Genomic DNA, 18,331 nt, shown 5'->3' with positions numbered 1-18,331 from the left:
CCTTGTGCGTCCAATCACACTTGGCCAATAAAGAATTCTATTCTATTCTATTCTATTCTATTCTATTCTATTCTATTCTATTCTATTCTATTCTATTCTATTCTATTCTATTCTAAATATTCTAAATTTAAATAAAAAATGACACCAAAAAGGACTTGAAAATAATATTGAGTGATAACGAACAGCTAGGCAAGAAAGTCAAGGACTTAGGTGCATAAGTAGTTTTTTCATCTCTACTGTGAATGAAAGGTTCAACATCTGGTAAGAGAACAAAAGATTTTAGAAGTGAACCAATGGCTAAGTGTTGCCAAAAAAAACAAAAAAAAAACACCTTTGGTTTCCTAGATCTTGGTCTGTACTAGCTCCATGATGGGCTTTTGGCAAGGGATGGGTTGCACCTCACAAAGACTGGGAAGAATTTTTCTCAGGAAATAACTGGCTCAACTTATCAGGAGGGCTTTAAGCTAAAATTGAGGGGGGAGGGTAACCAATTTTTAGGGTCTCCAGGAACTAATTCCAAGCAAAAAGCCCCAGAAAGCAAGTCAAATAATGAAGTAAGGAGGGATAGGAAGGAAGACAAACTCAAAACCCAGATAGAAGGCATAGGAAGCATACCCAGAGTCAGACATAAAGATCTCAAGTGCCTATATACAAATGCACAGAGTCTGGGGAACAAACAGAATGAACTTGAATTACTAATACATGAAGGTAGATATATATAGTTGGAATAACAGAAACTTGGTGGGATGACACTCATGACTGGAACATACTGATAGAGGAATACAAACTGTATTCTAACCGTAAACCTAACACCAGACCCCATAAAAGAGGAGGTGGAGTTGCACTGTATGTAAAGGACCATTATATTGCTGCAGAAATTCATGAAACCAAAGACAAAAACCTCCAAGAATGCATGTGGGTCAATATAAAAGGAAAAAAATGACATGGCCATAGGTGTATACTATAGGCCACCCAATCAAGCAGGAAAACATAGGTATCTTTTTGCTAACCAACTAACAAATATATGTAGGAAACACACTAACAATAGTAATGGGGGACTTCAATTACCCAATTGGAAGACTAATTCCGCACCAAGTGAGAAATTGAATAGGTTCCTAACCAACTTAGCTGACAACTTTGTTATCCAAAAGGGAACTAGAGGGAACTAGAGGAAGCCATACTGGACTTAATTCTTACAAACAGAGAAGAAGTGATAGAGGGAGTTGAAACTGCAGGAACCTTGGGTGAGAGTAACCATGTCATACTAGAATTCAGCAATGCAATCCAAGCAATAGAACTTAATGATACCAGAGTCTTAGATTTTAAAAGAGCTGATTTTAACAAACTCAAAGAGAACTTGGGAAAGATTCCTTGGATGAAAATCCTAAAGGGGAAAACAACTCAAGAAGCTTTAGAAACTCTGAAAAATATGATAATAAAAGCCCAGACCAACACAATGCCACTGAGAAAGAAAAACAAGAAATTCAAGAAGAAACAGCATGCCTACACAAAGATGTCTCTGACAAATTGAAAGACAAAAAGGACAAATACAAAAAATGGAAAAAGGAACACACAACTATGCAGATTCTGGCAGAATATCAGCCAGAATCTGCAAAGACGAAGTCAGGAAAGCAAAGGCTCAGAAGGAACAAAGACTTGCAATAAAAATCAAAGATAACAAAAAAAGTTTCTTCCAACATACAAATAACAAGAAAAAAATCAAGGAAACAGTCAGTCCACTAAAGAGAGAAGGTGTCAAGGAAGTAACAGGCAGCAGAGAGAAAGCAGAGCTGCTTAACTCGTTCTTTGCATCTCAGTCTTCACGCAAAAGAAACTATAGCCCAACCTACCAAAAAAAAAAAAAACATACTGTAAAAGACAGACTAGAAATAAAAGTTAAAATAAGCAAAAAAATAGTAAGAGAACACCTGTCTGATCTTGATGAATACAAATCACCAGGGTCTGATGGATTACATCCCAGAGTTCAAAGGAGCTAGCAGATGTTATCTCAGAACCACTGCACCACATCTTTCAAAAAATCCTGAGCACCGGAGAACTACCAGAGGACTGGAAAGAGCTGAGTTTGTTCCCATCTTCAGAAAAGGGGAAAACAACAACAGACCCAGAAAACTACAAACCAATCAGCCTAACATCAATATCCAGGAAGATACTGGAAAAAAAAAAAAAAAAACAAATCTGCCAACATCTACAATTGATTAAAGTAATAACATGCAGCCAGCATGGGTCTGTTAAAATGCCCAGTACTCTTCAATATCTTCTAAACAACTTAGATAAGAAGGGGAACTTACCACATATGCGGATGATATAAAGCTGGCAGTAATAGCTAACACTAGATGATAGGCTCTTGACAGACTTGAACACATATAACAAAATGAAATTCAATGTAGAGAAAAGTCAAGTCTTTCACTTCGGCAAGCAAAAATATAGACTGGGTGAAAGCAGGCTCAATAGCAGTAACTGTGAGAGGGATCTTGGAGTCTTAGTGGACAACCAGTTAAATATGAGCTCGCAGTGTGCGGAGGCAGCCAAAATAGCCAATGCAATCCTAAGTTGCATTAACAGAAGGATACAATCAAGATCAAGTCCGCTACTAATACCATGCTATAAAGCCTTAGTAAGACCACATCTAGAATAGTGCACCCAGTTTTGGTCACCACACTATAAAAAAGATGTTGAGATTCTAGAAAAAGTGCAGAGAAGAGCAACCAGGATGATTAGGGGACTGGAGACTAAAACACATGTAGAACGTTTACAGGAACTGGGCCTGGCTAGTCTAGTGAAGAGAAGGACCAGGGGAGACATGATAGCGGTCTTCCAATATTTGAGGGGCTGCCACAGGGAGGAAGGGGTCAAGCTATTTTCTAAAGCGCCTATAGGCCAGACAAGGAATAATGGATGGAAACTGAACAAGGAGAGATTCAACCTGGAAATAAGGAGAAATTTTCTAACAGTGAGAACAATCAACCAATGGAACAGAAATTGCCCTCGGAAGTTGTGGGAGTTTTATCAGTGGAGGCTTTCAAGAAGAGATTGGACTCCCATATGTGAGAAATGGTGTAGGGTCTCCTGCTTGGGCGGGAAGTTGGACTAGATGACCTACAAGGTCCCTTCCAACTCTGTTACTCTGTTAAATCTGTTAAATGTGGCAAGAAAAATCATAAAGTGGGGCAAAATTCAGTTAACAAATTTCTCACTTAGCAAAAAAAAAAAAACCCTTTGGGCTCAATTGTGGTCGTAAGTTAGGACTGCCTGTAGTAGTGTCAGACAAAATTAACAAATACAATAATTAATAATATTAAGTGGTGCAAAAATAATGAATTCTAAACTATTATGACCTTGAAACAGCTCACTGAAAACAACTTGCAACATTATTTTTCCATACTTAAAAAAGCAGATATAATTTGTTCGTTTTGTTAACATTGTTCATAATTTATACCTATTTGTTAAACTCCTAAAATGAAAGTATTCCAGAAAACTATGTCCAACAACTGAAACTGCTTATACAATGTATAAGTTGAGTCCTGTTAACTTTATTAGAAATAAAAAATAAATTGCAGATTGGAAAGGTTTGTATTTTGTAATTTTCAACTGTATTTCATTGTCCTTTTACAACGCATAGACATATTCTGCATAGAATTTGTCAGGCACCAGGTTCATCTCCCTATTTGTGACTTGGATGTCATTTAGGAAATGGTTTAAAACAATGCATATTTAATAAACCAAACTCCATTAAATTCCCTTTTTTGTTAGCTAAGTTTAGTTTTGAATTAAACAAAACTAAAGTGTGTTGAGTGTTACATGCAGTTATATTTCTTCAGCAGATGCAAAGCTCTTCCTGCTCTTAAGAACGTGGAGGATAGTATTTTTAGAAAGTTTTGGAAACAACTGCCAACATTCAGTCTGTTTGAAGCTCTATGGCCTTTAATAACCTGCTTCAGTGCACACATAGTTTTGAAGTCTAGACTTTCTATTTTTTAAAAAAAATGAATTTCAGACACCCATTTATTATCAGCTTTCTAGTTATACCTTTTGTTATTCCTAGCCATATCATACAGCATGATTCCTTTGATATAAAAGTGTTTATACAATGCTTCTACCATCTTTGGCTGCACAACAAAGAGTGCACTTCTGAGCTAAAAGCCATGTTAATCTGAAATATATGCCTTCTGTTTTACTTCTTAACATGAAAATAATCATTGGTGTTATTCTTTCTTTCTTTCTTTAAATAAGGTATCCCTTATGTAGTTTCTTATGCAAAAAAAGAAAAATGAAGACCAATTACATTTCTGTGCCTTTCTCTTTTCTGTGGAATGATATCTTTCTCAGAATGCATGCAGTAAATTGAGCATAATCAACTTCACAAATTAATCCATATCAGACTGGGATAGTATCTCATTTCTATATTTGATGGATGAAGGTTGTGCAGGTCCTAGGGAAACTCTGGGATCAGAAATAGAGTTGTGACTCTTCCCACACTAGCATTACAGATAAAAACTAACTGAGAACCTACTAACATTGAGGATAATCTGAGGCCTCATGTATGTGTTGGTTGGAATTATGGAATTTCACTACATTAGAAAGGGCCACATTAATAAATAAAAAAAAGAACCTATAGCAACATTTAGGCTTTCCTTTGAACCTTTATATTATGGTAGAATATTAATATCAGTAAGATTCTTGTAAAGTTAAGTTGTTAGCGTACTTTATTCTTGACATGGCAGTGGCCTCATTAAAATTGGATGAGAAGTATAGATATTATTTGGTATAACTTGGTTAATGAATAAAGACGATAAGTTGTTTATCAATTTATGTGTAGGTGGCAAATATAATTTAAGGTGATATGTAGAAAGCCAATATGGTATTACTTGATGTTTATCTTTTTTTAAAAGTTATGTTTTGTTCACCTGCTGAGAATCAGGCTGTTGAAGTTCAGCAGGCATTTTAGTGCAATACCTAAATAAAGAAGAGGAGGATAAATAAATGATGTGGTCATGCGTAAGGAAAACATACACATCGTTTTAGACAGAATAGCAAACCTATTAATACTATGTGCCTTTCAGGAGTGAAAATGTAAAGAATTCCAGAGGAATCCGGAGAATGTTGTAGCCAGCCAGAATGTTGTAGTTGCAGTGATGGTATTTTACCAGTTCAGCCCAGTTTGGGTGCACCGATAGTAAAAAATGTTACCCTTCAGCCGAACAATCAGCTGCTTCCCTGAGGCCCAGGAGGCAAAAAAGAAGCCACACCCACCCAGTCACATGGCCACACCCACCCAGTCACATGGCCACGCCCACCTAGCTATGCCAACAGAACCAGTAGTAAAAATATTTGCAGCCCACCCCTGTTTAATTCGTGACTGCTGTGGCCTGTATGAATGAATGAAGTTTACAAAATTGGTCCTTGAATGACTTTTCCTATTTAGCAAAGTTCATTCAACACTTCTTGTCAAGACACAATGATGACATGATAATGTGTGTCATGACATGATAATGTGTGTTATGACATAAAATCCTCCTCTTATCTGGTTGCTTCCCAGTGTCTCCTACAAATGCATCAGACAGCATTTGTATAACAGCCCTTGTTGTTTGTTTGCTATGTATACACTCATTCTTAATTCACACTTGAGCTGAAGGCAACGAAATAGGTCTAAAGATACCTAAATTATAGATGAAAGAAATTGGAATGAATATAATTAAATACTGGTAAGCTCTCAGACCTGCTTTGAGTGAGAGAAATAGCTAAGAGAAGAAATGTTCTACTACAGGTACAACTTACCAATAAATATGTTCATCTAGAGACTGTCTGAAATTACAGGACTGAAAAAAATGATTTATTACTGGTTTTCACCCTTACAACCAGCATTCCCACGATCATGTGATCAAAATTCAGGTGCTTGGCAATTGGCTTATATTTATGATGGTTGTGATCATCTTTTGTGACCTTCTGACAAGCAAATCACGGGGAATCCAGATTCACTTAACAACTTTGTTAGTAACTTAATAACGTTGATTCACTTAACAACTATGGCAAGAAAAGTTGTAAAATGAGGCAAAATTTACTTAACAAATGTCTCACTTAGCAATGGAAATTTTGGGTTCAATTGTGGTCATAAGTCAAGGACTACCTGTATTTATTTATTTGATTTATATCCAGTTTTTCCTCCAGCTGTTCAAAGTGGCTTTCATAGTATTCTTTCATTCAATTTTTATCCTTAACAACTTGTGTGAGAATGATTAATCAAAACCACTCAATAAAATTCTATGATTAACACGAAACTGGATCTTTTCCATTCCTATCTTAACTGCTACACATTAATTCTGATTACTGATTTTTCATCCATTAATTTGCATCCAGCAAAGCTTATCCAGATGGGCAATTCTGCTGAAACAAGTTATAGCAAGCTATTTGAAGATAAAATTGTGTGGACTTAGAAGAAATGGAACCAATGCTCTCTAGTAAAATTTCTGCCACTTGATTCATGTCTCTTCATGTCTCCTTGTGGTGCAACCAGAACAATCTTGAATTAAACACACTCAAAACTGTAGAAATGGTGGTAGATTTTAGGAAAAACCCTCCCATACTACCACCTCTTACAATACTAGACAACACAGTATCTCCAGTAGAGACCTTCAAGTTTCTAGGTTCCATCATATCTCACGACTTAAAATGGACACTTAACATCAGAAACCCACAAAAATGAATGTCCTTTCTGCACCAACTCAGAAAGCTCAAACTGCCCAAGGAGCTGCTGATCCAGTTCTACAGAGGAATGATTGAGTCTGTCATCTGCACCTCCATCACTGTCTGGTTTGGCTCTGCAACCAAACAAGACAGACACAAACTTCAACAGATAATTAGATCTGCAGAAAAAAACATTTGCTACCAATTTGCCTTCCATTGAGGACCTGCATACTGCACAAATCAAAGAGGGCTGTGAAAATATCTACAGACCCCTCATATCCGGGACATAAATTGTTTCATCTACCCTCAAAACGATGTTATAGAGCATTGCACACCAGAACTAGACACAGGGACAGTTCCCCCCCACCACCACGAATGCCATCACTCTGCTAAACTAATTCCCACAACACTGTCAAACTATTTACTAAGACTGTATTACTATTATTCTTCTCATCCTTCCTATTACCTATCTCCTCCTACTTATGACTATAACCTTGTTGCTTGTGTTTTTACAATTTATATTGCTTTATTTACTTTCCTTATTTGATTGCTTATTTAGAATCCTACGACTATTATTAGTGTTGTATCTTATGATTCTTGATCAATGTATTTATGTACACTGAGAGCTTATGCACCGAAGACAAATTCTTTGTGTGTCCAATCACACTTGGCCAATAAAGAATTCTATTCTGTCCTGTTCTGTCCTGTTCTATTTTATTCTGATCTTTGAAGAAGAGGGGATGTGTCCATCAGATTTGAAAAAGAGACATGTACACATTGACTTCAGAAGACTACATAACTATTACCCAGTCTTCAAAGCTTCCTTTCTTGAGAAGGTTCTTGAGAAAGTGATATGTTTGTCAGTGAAACCTCTCAAGGTAGATTATTTACACCCCTATTTTTCATATATGATAATGGGATGATAGTCATATTGACTGTGGTAGAGCATCTCTTTTGTGAGGGAGGAAACAATCTCTTCTGGTCCTTATAGATAAACTCACATTGTCACATCGTCATCATGTGATGTATCACAACTTTTTCCCCCTTTGCTAAACCGGGTGTGAGAGTGGCCAATGTGTGACGCATCCAGCCTGCTGGCCGTGAATTTGACACCTGTTATAGATCTTTCAAATGTCTATGTCAGATCATTCTATATCATGTGCTACAATGCTCTTGTTCCTATCTAATGGGATAGTACCATTGGCAGGGGAACAGGATTCAGTCAGTGGTGGAATTCAATTTTTTTTTTACTACTGGTTCTGTGGGCGTGGCTTGGTGGGCGTGGAAGGGGAAGGACACTGTAAAATCTCCATCCCCTCTCCAGTCCTGGGGGAAGGTTGCTGCAAAATCCCATTCCCTCCCCACCCCATATTATTTATACATGATTTAAGGATCTGTGATATCTTGAAACGCAGTGTCACAGTGACAAATATAAAATGATGTTTAATTTCTTATAGTTTACATATTGCTATGTTCCATTCCGTAGGTATTCTAACTATTCCATTCAAGAATATATTGGGCAGGGAGGGGGAATAATTTCATAAAAACAACTGCAAATAAACTCTCTTGTGAAAGTATATCCCATCACACCAGTTAAAGTTTAAACAACACGTATAGGACATATCAAATTATGGAATGCAAGGACCAATAAAGCATTCTGCCATTGCCAGAAATATGTAGCAATAATTGTTCACTATAATTACGATAAGAAATCCTTTCAAAAGAGATAAAATTATTTCTTCAAATTCATTGCTTACAAAATTAATTGAGAGTTAATGGTAGAAAACTTTTTTTATGGAATACATATATTTTAGAATATATAACTTAGCTGAATACTAAAAATAGAATTTGATAATTTAAATATTACTGAGGAAAAGTATATTAATTAAAAAAACCTCAGACTATTGTGGAACACAGATAATAAGAGCCTTGGTGGCGCAGTGGTTAGAGTGCAGTAGTGCAAGCTACTTCTGCTGACTGCCAGCTGCCTGCAATTTGGCAGATCAAATCTCACCAGGCTCAAGGTTGACTCAGCCTTCCATCCTTCCGAGGTGGGTTGGGGGCCATATGCTGACTCTGTAAACTGCTTAGAGAGAGCTGTAAAGCACTATAAAGTGGTATATAAGTCTAAGTGCTATTGTTGTTGCTATCTGGTCACCTTCAGTTATCTTGGGATGCAGTTCATTGTTGTTCATGTTGGTTGTGGCGAATGGAAACTGAAGTACAAAGCGTTTGGAGAATACTAGGGTTTGTTCAGATTAAATAGGCATAATTATGTTAAGTACGTATACATTTTCAGGTTTGTAATGGTTTAATAGTAAAGTTTAAACATCATAAACCCACTTGTAGTATAATGGCTGGTGTAGTTCCTATAACACTTGGTCCCTTATAAGTCTTAAATCAAGGTCACTGAAGCAGATCTATAAATCCAAGGTACCATATTTAGGCATGTGTTTTATCTATCAGACTCAGGTATTTAGAAAGCATTTCTTGTTTTATAACATTAAAATGGTTCCAAGGTAAGGTTATTTTTCAATTAAAGTGTTATTGAAAATGTGTAGGAAGATCTCTGTGCAAGGAAACCTAATAGTTTTTCCAAGCTAGAAAGGTTTGGTAAGAAAGAGTGAGCTGGCCATACGAAGCTTAGGATATCATTATTTCTGAAAAGGGGGTGTTACAAACTACTGGCTGAAATGATCCAAGCTTCTGCACTTGTCATATTTACTATTAATTTATTGTGAACCTGTACACAACTGTATTGAAATAACAAGTATGCATCAACATTTGCAAGAAGGTGTTCTGTTTATCTTTTTCTCATGCTGAGGTTGTGTCAACTTCTGTTCACTTAAGCCATGGATGTCAAACTTGTGGCATCACGTTGCCGTCAAGCGATGTATTGCGACGTTTTCCCCCTTTGTGGAGCTGTGGTGGGCATGGCCTGTGCGGGACACATCTGGCCTGAGGGCCACCAGTTTGATACCCCTGACTTAGGCATTCAGTAAAACATACAAGTTAACCAGATGTTCCTAAATATTTGCATGCAGCTGTTCATATATTTCCTGTAACAACTGAAATGGAAGAGATTAGATTGCTACATAGCATATGCCACATATAAAAAAACAATACTTTAAAATTATATGGTAACTACCTTCCATAAGGTAGGTATAGGGAGTTCTTTCTATCCCAATAATTATTTTGTTAATTACATAAACCCAAACAATAAAAGGAAACAGGTATTCACACAAAACAACACTAGACAATTTAGAAGTATTTTACAAGCAAAATATTTTACTACTTCTTCCCTTCTTGTCCAAGATGAGAATAAATGTACTAGTTTATATATAAACTGTACATACTGTAAGCAAAACCACATTTCAAAAATTATACATCATTAAAATACTGGAAGCTATAGCCTTATGAGGAAGCAACTGTCAATGATAATATTAAAATCCATATGTCTGTAGCAATAAATATGTGCATATTTTAAATCAACCCATTATATAATATGGTGACAAGATCCCATTGTGTTGCAATTTGTTTTTGTTTTTCATGAACATACCTGCTTCCCAATCTATCATAGGTCACATATAACAACTAGTTTTCTGCAAAAAAATAATTCTGCCGGGATGTAGATGGTACAGATATTCAAGCCAGTGCAATACAGGTTGACAGCTATCCTCTGATAAGTATTCTGATGCTTATCAGATTTATGCCAGTAATCTTTCATGCAACAAATGGTATTTATTTTCTTATTTATGCATGCTGAAGCCTGCTTCTATGTTCACAGACATTTTCTCTAGTTCAAGGTACTAGAATATAAAAAGGCTTAAAACAGCTATTATGTTCCTTCTTATCCCAGCATCATGAATCTACTTATCTACAACTGTAAAGTCAGAGTGATATTTTCATCTGCTTTATTTTTCTATGTGCACATGCACCACTACATTCCTTAAATTATACAACCAGTAATTCTTTCTATCCTCTTCCTGTAATGCTGACTCCAGGTTTTACAAGATTAAAATACAATTTTTCTAGGTTGTAAATACAAAGAAAATTAAATACCTTTGGTAAAAAATAGATATATTTAACAAGATTAGAAAAGCAAATTGTTATGCATCAAAGAGTATAAAAATGTACACAACAAAAATATAAAAATATAAACAAACAAAAAAAAAAACCTCGAAGGCACTAGTGGGAGGAATAAAGACACTTCATTGGTTTCAATTTTTTCCTCCTTGCTCACATATACTAACCAGGCATTTTTGCAAAATGATAGGAACCTGACTGGGAAAAAACATAGAAAAGTGTGCAGTCTTTTTCACATCTATAAGTGAAAAACGTAAGTTTAACTCAGAATAACACAGTTTTAAGCAATTAACACTTTAATTTAGGATGTGTAGAGTTATTGCAATAAGTGAAGTAAGATCCCAGCTGTTTAGAATGATAAGCCAGAAGTAACTGACCTGCAGAAGGAAGGCTATTAGAAAAGTTCAGGCTTTGAGCATTTCTAAACTTAAAATTCAGGATGAGCTGAAAAAGAGATGATATTATATATTTATATCAAGGTGGAGGAAAACAAATCCTCATTAATGCCTTCTGCGGATAGTTTTAATGGGCTTTCATGTGCTGTTACATTGCATACATAATCCCAGTTTCATTTCTTCTCTCTTCATCTCCCCTGAACCATCAATCTTGAACACGGAAGATTTTTCAAAGGAAACAACCGAGATTATACAAGGAGATTAATGCACAAGCCCCAGAACAGAATAAGCCTCTAATTCAATGTGCTGTAGAAGAAAGAAGTTCCTTTTATCCTTCTGTATTTCATTTACACACACAGTCACACTCCTCATGGTGATCCAAAGGGACATCTGTCAAAGATTTATGCAATCCCCTTACACCACTTCTGGGTTTCAGCTGCAGGACCTGCAAGAGAACAGTCCAGCTGTCATTTTAAATGCCATTAAAAAAAAGTAAATCTTTAAATAAATACCACATTCCTGTGTTAGAAATCAGCATTTGTCTGGGACAGGTACATATTCATCTTGCAATCATATTCATGATGTATCCATGACCCAATATATCTTGGCCCATAAATAGTGTACTTAAGAAGGCTTTGGCGTCTTTGTTCCAACATTTGCAAATATAAATCAATATAATAACTTAAAAATTGTGATCCTCATAAATTGGCGATCCCAATTAGTATTTAATATTGAAATAAACTACATGCAAAAGCTTTTCTTAGTTCAGGATACAGAAATCAAGATGTGTAGCCATTAATCAAATCCTTACAGATGGAAGACTGAAGTTCTTCTACTAGTTATTCACCTGTTATTTCCCTAACAAACTAGCAGTTGGAAGTAACATAAAGGACCTCTTAAGGTGTCAGTTTGTCAAGACAAGACAAAACTGCCTCAAAAATGATTTGTAAATTGGAATCTCAAATATTGCCATCCAAGCATGATAGTTTGCTAATCATCATGTATTATTATAGTTTTCCTTGGCCCTGTTTTTTTTAATACTATACCTCATGATACTTTTTGGTGACTTTGGTAGGGACACATTGGCATTCACTGCAAGAATGTTGACAACAGCCACAATTTCCGCCGCAACGTTTAACCAGCAGACAAAGTGGCCAAAAAATGGTGTCTGTTCGTTTCAATTCCTCTCGTACTGACACTGAGAAGTTGCGTGGAGTACAGCTATACATTCTTACTTCCTCCTTCAGCAGGTTCAAATCTACAACTAAACAATAAACCAATATTTATTGTAATTTTTTCATTAAATTCTTTCAGAAAAACAATGTAAAAACAAGAGTGATGCAAATATTTTTGAGATAATATCACACCAATAGGTTTTTCTATGGTTTAGTGAACTTGTGAATTTCAAGATATAACTTATACAGTTGTAATATTTTTCTGAGTTGAGAACCTACACAATAAAATCAATTCCTGTAGCTGACAGTAAGTATCTATTTATCTTCTGATGTTTATGTGGATACATATTTATACTGGAAAGAAGGAACTTCAAGATTACTGATGACCAGTCAAGAACCAATGTTCCTTCTCTTTTCCCTTTTCCTTTCTTAGATGGCCTAATCTAATACCCCACAAATATGGTGGACCTTGGTTTCAATAACTTAAGCCCATAAGAAGGAAATACATAAGTTTGTAGATTTTAACTATATATCACGTTTCAACATAAATTTTAAAAAGTGGGTTCCAGAAAAAAAAGTCTGCCCCTGGATCAGTAGAATGAAAATTTATTTCTGTTCGACAAGCTAACAGAGATCTCTGTTTTAATCTCATGATTCTATGTAACTTTGGTCATTTTGTGACCTATTTTAATTTTACTTTTTAAATTAGATTTCTCTTAGGAATATACATTTCTTAAAAGATAACAACCTCAAAATATAACCCTGTTATTGATTCTATATTAAATATAGATGGATTAGCCAATTGGATTTTACGCTTTATCAAAATGTATTTATCAAACTCTATTATACTGCAATATATATTTGTAGCACATGGGATATTGACCAGCAGTTTCACAAAGTGCTCTGAAGTGAAAAAGTGGGGCAGGAAATTCTTTGTCCTTCTTATCTTTTTGATATGTGACTTTTAAGAATTTACAAGACATAATGCTAGCTTTGTGTATCAGTAAATGTTTATATTCCTCTAAATGTTTACTTAACCAGAGGAAAAAGTTAATAAATTTGTGAAGGAAACTCAATTGAAAACTCTATTATTCTGAGAATTTTTTTTTTTTAAAAAAAAACCCTTTGAACTGGCTCTCATTCATTCATCAAGTTTGACATGCTAGTCAAATAACTTAATAAGGAGAGGGAGGCTTTTTTTGCAATGGCAATGTAACTGTGATTCAGAACTATTACTTGAAAACTAATTCCAACCCAAACAGGGAAGTGTTCGTACTAGGTAGATTAAAAGGGTAGATTAAAAAAAATGCTTCTCACAACCTTTGAAGACTACAAACAAAACTCAACTGGAGTGGGGATAAATTTGCTGGGCGTGTACTAGTACAGGGGTGTCAAACTCAAGGCCTATGGGCTGAATCCAGCCTGCAGGATGCTTAGATCTAGTGGGCACCCCATGGGGCCCCACTAGAAACAGCAAAGGGTCCAGTGAAAACAGAAGTCAGAAGGCTGCAATGGCCTCCTGTAACCCTCTGCCAGTGAAAACAGAGCTCAGGCCACCACAGGAGCCCCTGACATGAGCCAGCCACGCCTACCCTGGCCACATCTACCCCTCCCCAAGGTCAAACACAACCCTGATGCGGCCCTCAATGAAATCGAGTTTGACACCCCTGTACTAGTATCTTAAGTTTTGGAATTAACTCAGAAAGGATTGGAAAGAAAGGGAAGTAATTAAAATTGCTATTCAAAAGTCTAACATGGGGACCAGAGTTGCTTTACTGAGGTGATGGGTAGCATATTAAATAAATACGTAAATAAATAAATAAATAAACAAATAAATAAAATACATACATACATACAGCTTTGGATGCCATGGATACTACTACAATAAATTTTCATACAAATGAAGTATAAATAAGTTGGTGTTTTTTTTACTGATACTCAATTTTTCTACTTAAATGCAACTGACTTTGGGTGAAACTTTCATATTAGCATAAATTCTGCTTTCATTTCAAGCATAAAGCTCCATCTTACAATAAAAGGAAAGAACTTCTTCCCAAACTAAAAGCAGTAGTTAAAGATGAAAATAGGCATTGATTAAATCCTAATGTCAGTCCTAACAAATAGGAAAAATAAAAAGCATGTTTTTTTTAAACTAAGAAATATTAAGGACACATATTTTCTTCTAAAATATATTTCAAGAAAGGACATATAATTTGGCCATGTAATTTTAACATGTTTAGATCTGAAATTCCAGACAACCCAATTTGAAAACATTCAAAAGATTAAAGTTGTGTTTCAGAAAGTATAATATTACTTATCTCTTTATCATATAGTGCATTTACAACATTTCATAGAAAATGAAATAGCTGCTTTTGATTTTTTTGATTTTGGAATAAAATATTTATATATATATATATATATATATATATATATATATATATATATATATATATATATATATATATATATATATATATATATATATATATACCTGCAAAGCTTTAATTTTAACAATTATTTGAAAAGTTGGAGTTTTACAGATATTATTATAGCAAGAGCTAGTTTACATTCAATATTAAATTTGGTATTAAAGTTGTACTTTCTTAGAAATCATCAATATTTTTAAGCCCCAGGAACTATACCTTTCAATGTATTTTTTTAAAGGGAGCACACAATTAAAAAAACCCTAAACTTTTTATTTCTGCAATAATTCTGCATGTCAACAGTGAATACCATGTCATCTCAATGGGGCACATTTTCTGCTTTAGGCTATTACATTACAGACTTGGTAATGCAGTTTGAGGGTGGTCCTTTAAGATGTCTGTCACAATTCTGTGATTTGTTTATTCAATGGCAATTCTACTTTAGTGTCTTATTCAAATACTTTTAAAGATTAGTTCAATATTGTTTTCTTTTGGAAGTTGTTGATGGGAAAATCATTATTCCATCAGATTGGCCTTTTTAGAATGGAATGCCCGTGCTTCATTTGACAAGAATGCAAAGTGTCTCACCACACAAATACATACATAATGACACAAAGAGCCATATTCAACTAAAAGCAATACTTTAATCAGAAAGAAAGATTGAAATAAATAAGTTTCAGAACAGCAGTAATTCACTTAAGAAATTAAAAAACAAGATGCAACCAAAAGATGACCACTATATCTTTATTCTGTGTTTCAGACTAGTCAAATATCTAACAAGTGACTTTAGACAAATTTGCTTATTCATCATTCCAGATAATACTTTAAGTTTATTGTGATTTTAAATTTCATTTTAATACATTCCCCCCCCCATAACTTTGTATGCGTTTCCTGTTTCACTTACTGTAATTATCAAATACATTAAGACAGTGTTTTTGAATCCACACCAAAAACTAAGCCTCTGAGAACTGCTTCTAAACAGTCATCCACAGGCCTTCTCAGAAGTATGCAGCAGTATCGCAGCATATAAAGGAAATTTTAGAGGCAACCAAAAAGGAAACTATTTTCTGGTGCAGCCCACAGATAAAGGACATGTTTTTACATGAATCTGTCCTACTGATTCAACAGTCTACTTGCCTCATGTTTTGAATGACATCAATCCTGTGCTAAAAAAAAAAAAAGGAAGACAAACAGGTGGAATAAATCTGCCCTGAAGGGTCAATGCAGCTGTGCCTCATGTTCCATAGCTTAGAAAGATTATTTTACTAGTCAGGCAACTACTTTTCCCCCCCAATTATGTTCAAAAGTATAAAGAGAGAACTGCTGGATCCCTGGGTAGCTTCTACTTAGCTTACACTCTATAGCTTTAGATGGATTAATTTCTGGGTAAGGGCCACAGGTTTGCAGTTCAAAACATGTATACGCCATGGATTTATGAAATCCTAAAATGCATAAAGAAGTTAGCAGCAAAACAGGTTAAACAAGTGTCTGGATAGAAATCTATTAATGGCAATTTGAACAAACAGACTTTGCACTGAAAAAATATTTCAGTCTTCTTTTCTACTGGCTAAAGCTCTATCATTAAAAGATAGGGATAACCATGAAAATCACTATCAACTGTAGTGATAGAGCACAAAGCATAGAGTGACCTTCCCCAATCCTTGAAATGAGCATAAACATATTTATTTATCACATTTATATAGCTGCTCATCCCAGGCCTATTATTGTGTCTGGACTACAATAAAAACAGACCAAAAACAAACTTAAATTAAAATTATATAATAAAACATCAATATTAATTTTGAAGACTAGGAGAAAGAATATTGAGAAATACAGTGTAGTCATCTCAGCAATTCTCTCTTTCCCTGAGATCCCCAAGCCTGCTGACACACTGAAACATACTTAGTTATCCTGTGGGCTGGTAAATAAATTCACTAACATTTATTAGAACATTTCTAAATAGTCTAATTCTACATTCTGAAAGTAGTAAACAGCTTCAAAAACAATCACTTTACATACATGTGCCATCCATTTCTTACATGTACCATTTGGTTTATCAAGGGCTTTGGAAGTTCAAGAAAAGAAAGAAGAAAAAAGCAAGAGAAAAAAATTAGGAACGTTACCTCTTGATTTCCTGCCATGAATGTAGGCTTTCCCGAGGAGGTGCCAAGTTGGTTTGTATAGGTCTTCCAAATCTAACTGCCACCTTTCAGGCTCAAGGTACCTGATAAGTTCTTCTATGGTACTAAATGCAGCAACAGCATTGTTTAGCAATTCTAATGGTAAAGCTGATGGTGGCAACACTGTTGGACTGGCTGATTCCATGTGAAGCTGCAACGAGAGAAAATAAATCATAATAAATCACCATAAATCTATATGGTGTCTGCAGTTACAAACAATGTAATTAAGATACATAATTTCAAAATATTATAAGAGCAAAAAACAGAAAAATGAACTGCTGCACATTTATTTAGCAATCGGTAAGAAATAAAACCTAGAAACTGACTGTTCTGTATGTCATCCAGAAATTAAAGGCTACGCGCTCTCACCTCCAAAAGCAAAAGGAAATCTCATCCTAGTGTCAGATAAACTATTCCAGATTAAAGCTAAATCTTACACTTCTACAATGCACACAATTTTGTCCAACAGCTTACTGATGGGCAGAAATTTATTAAATGGGGATTAGAAATGGAAAATCCTGCCTATTAGGCCAAATACCGCAGCTTTAATTTTAGAAATGTATGAGACTATTTCAAAAGAATATCAGCAGAATTGTAGAGAACCCTGTAGTGTGTTAACAAAAAAAGAAAGTTCCAGGTTTCGTGGCAGTTATCTAGCAAATACCAATTATCTCTAGCATAATAGCAGAATTCCAAGCAACACTACTATAGGATTGACCTATTCATATTTTCCACTAAATGTCACTTGTAATCTGCAAAGAGCAAATCAAAATGTGAAAATCAAGGAAATAAATAGTTTGTTATGATGATAAAAGAGACAAAAACAGTGGCAGGAAGTTTGAAAGTAAAATAATCCTAAATACTAACATCCGGAAGTGGGGAACAATATAGTGAAAACAAGACTATTGCTATTTTATGTCTTTACCTCTTATTTGAATATCTCACTTTTTAAAATCTAGAATGCTATATATATTTAATTTCCATGTAAAACACATTTAAGTATTAGATAGCTTCAAATAATTTATGTCAGTCATAATACTATGTGTGAATAGGATAGGAACTAACCCATATGTAACTATGCTAAGTTAACAACTCCTTGCAGTGAAGCCAAAAATGACAATTAGTGTTGGATCAAGTGGAATTTCCTGTTCTGCTATTTATACAATATTTTCCTGCATAGATTTGAAGCTATCAAAATATAGCTGGGGTTCAGTGCACAAGAAACCTTTTTTCCTGCAGGATTTTTGTGCTTTCACTAAAACCGGTAAAATCTATATTCTGAAAGCCTAAATGGAACACAAATATTAAAATAAAGATTGTTGTGATTATTTATATATGGAAATCTCCAAAGCCAAGAAATTTTCTATTAT

General features: G+C 34.9%; 1 protein-coding gene across 1 annotated transcript in view; it reads right to left on the bottom strand.

Moving 5' to 3' along the window:
* Nucleotides 1–9,972: 9,972 nt before the first annotated feature.
* Nucleotides 9,973–18,331, bottom strand: part of PDGFC (platelet derived growth factor C) — a 145,328-nt gene continuing 136,969 nt past the window's right edge. Inside the window, 3 exon segments of the mRNA XM_026675841.2 lie at nucleotides 9,973–11,628; nucleotides 12,230–12,447; nucleotides 16,905–17,112. Of these exon segments, the coding sequence (XP_026531626.2) occupies nucleotides 11,512–11,628; nucleotides 12,230–12,447; nucleotides 16,905–17,112 (543 nt within the window). The 3' untranslated portion in view covers nucleotides 9,973–11,511.

Source organism: Notechis scutatus, chromosome 4 (assembly GCF_049901735.1).
Source record: "Notechis scutatus isolate UNSWTSFEM ecotype Mainland chromosome 4, rNotScu1.2, whole genome shotgun sequence".
Taxonomy (NCBI): Eukaryota; Metazoa; Chordata; class Lepidosauria; order Squamata; family Elapidae; genus Notechis; species Notechis scutatus.
This window is presented reverse-complemented; position numbering and strand designations above follow the sequence as displayed.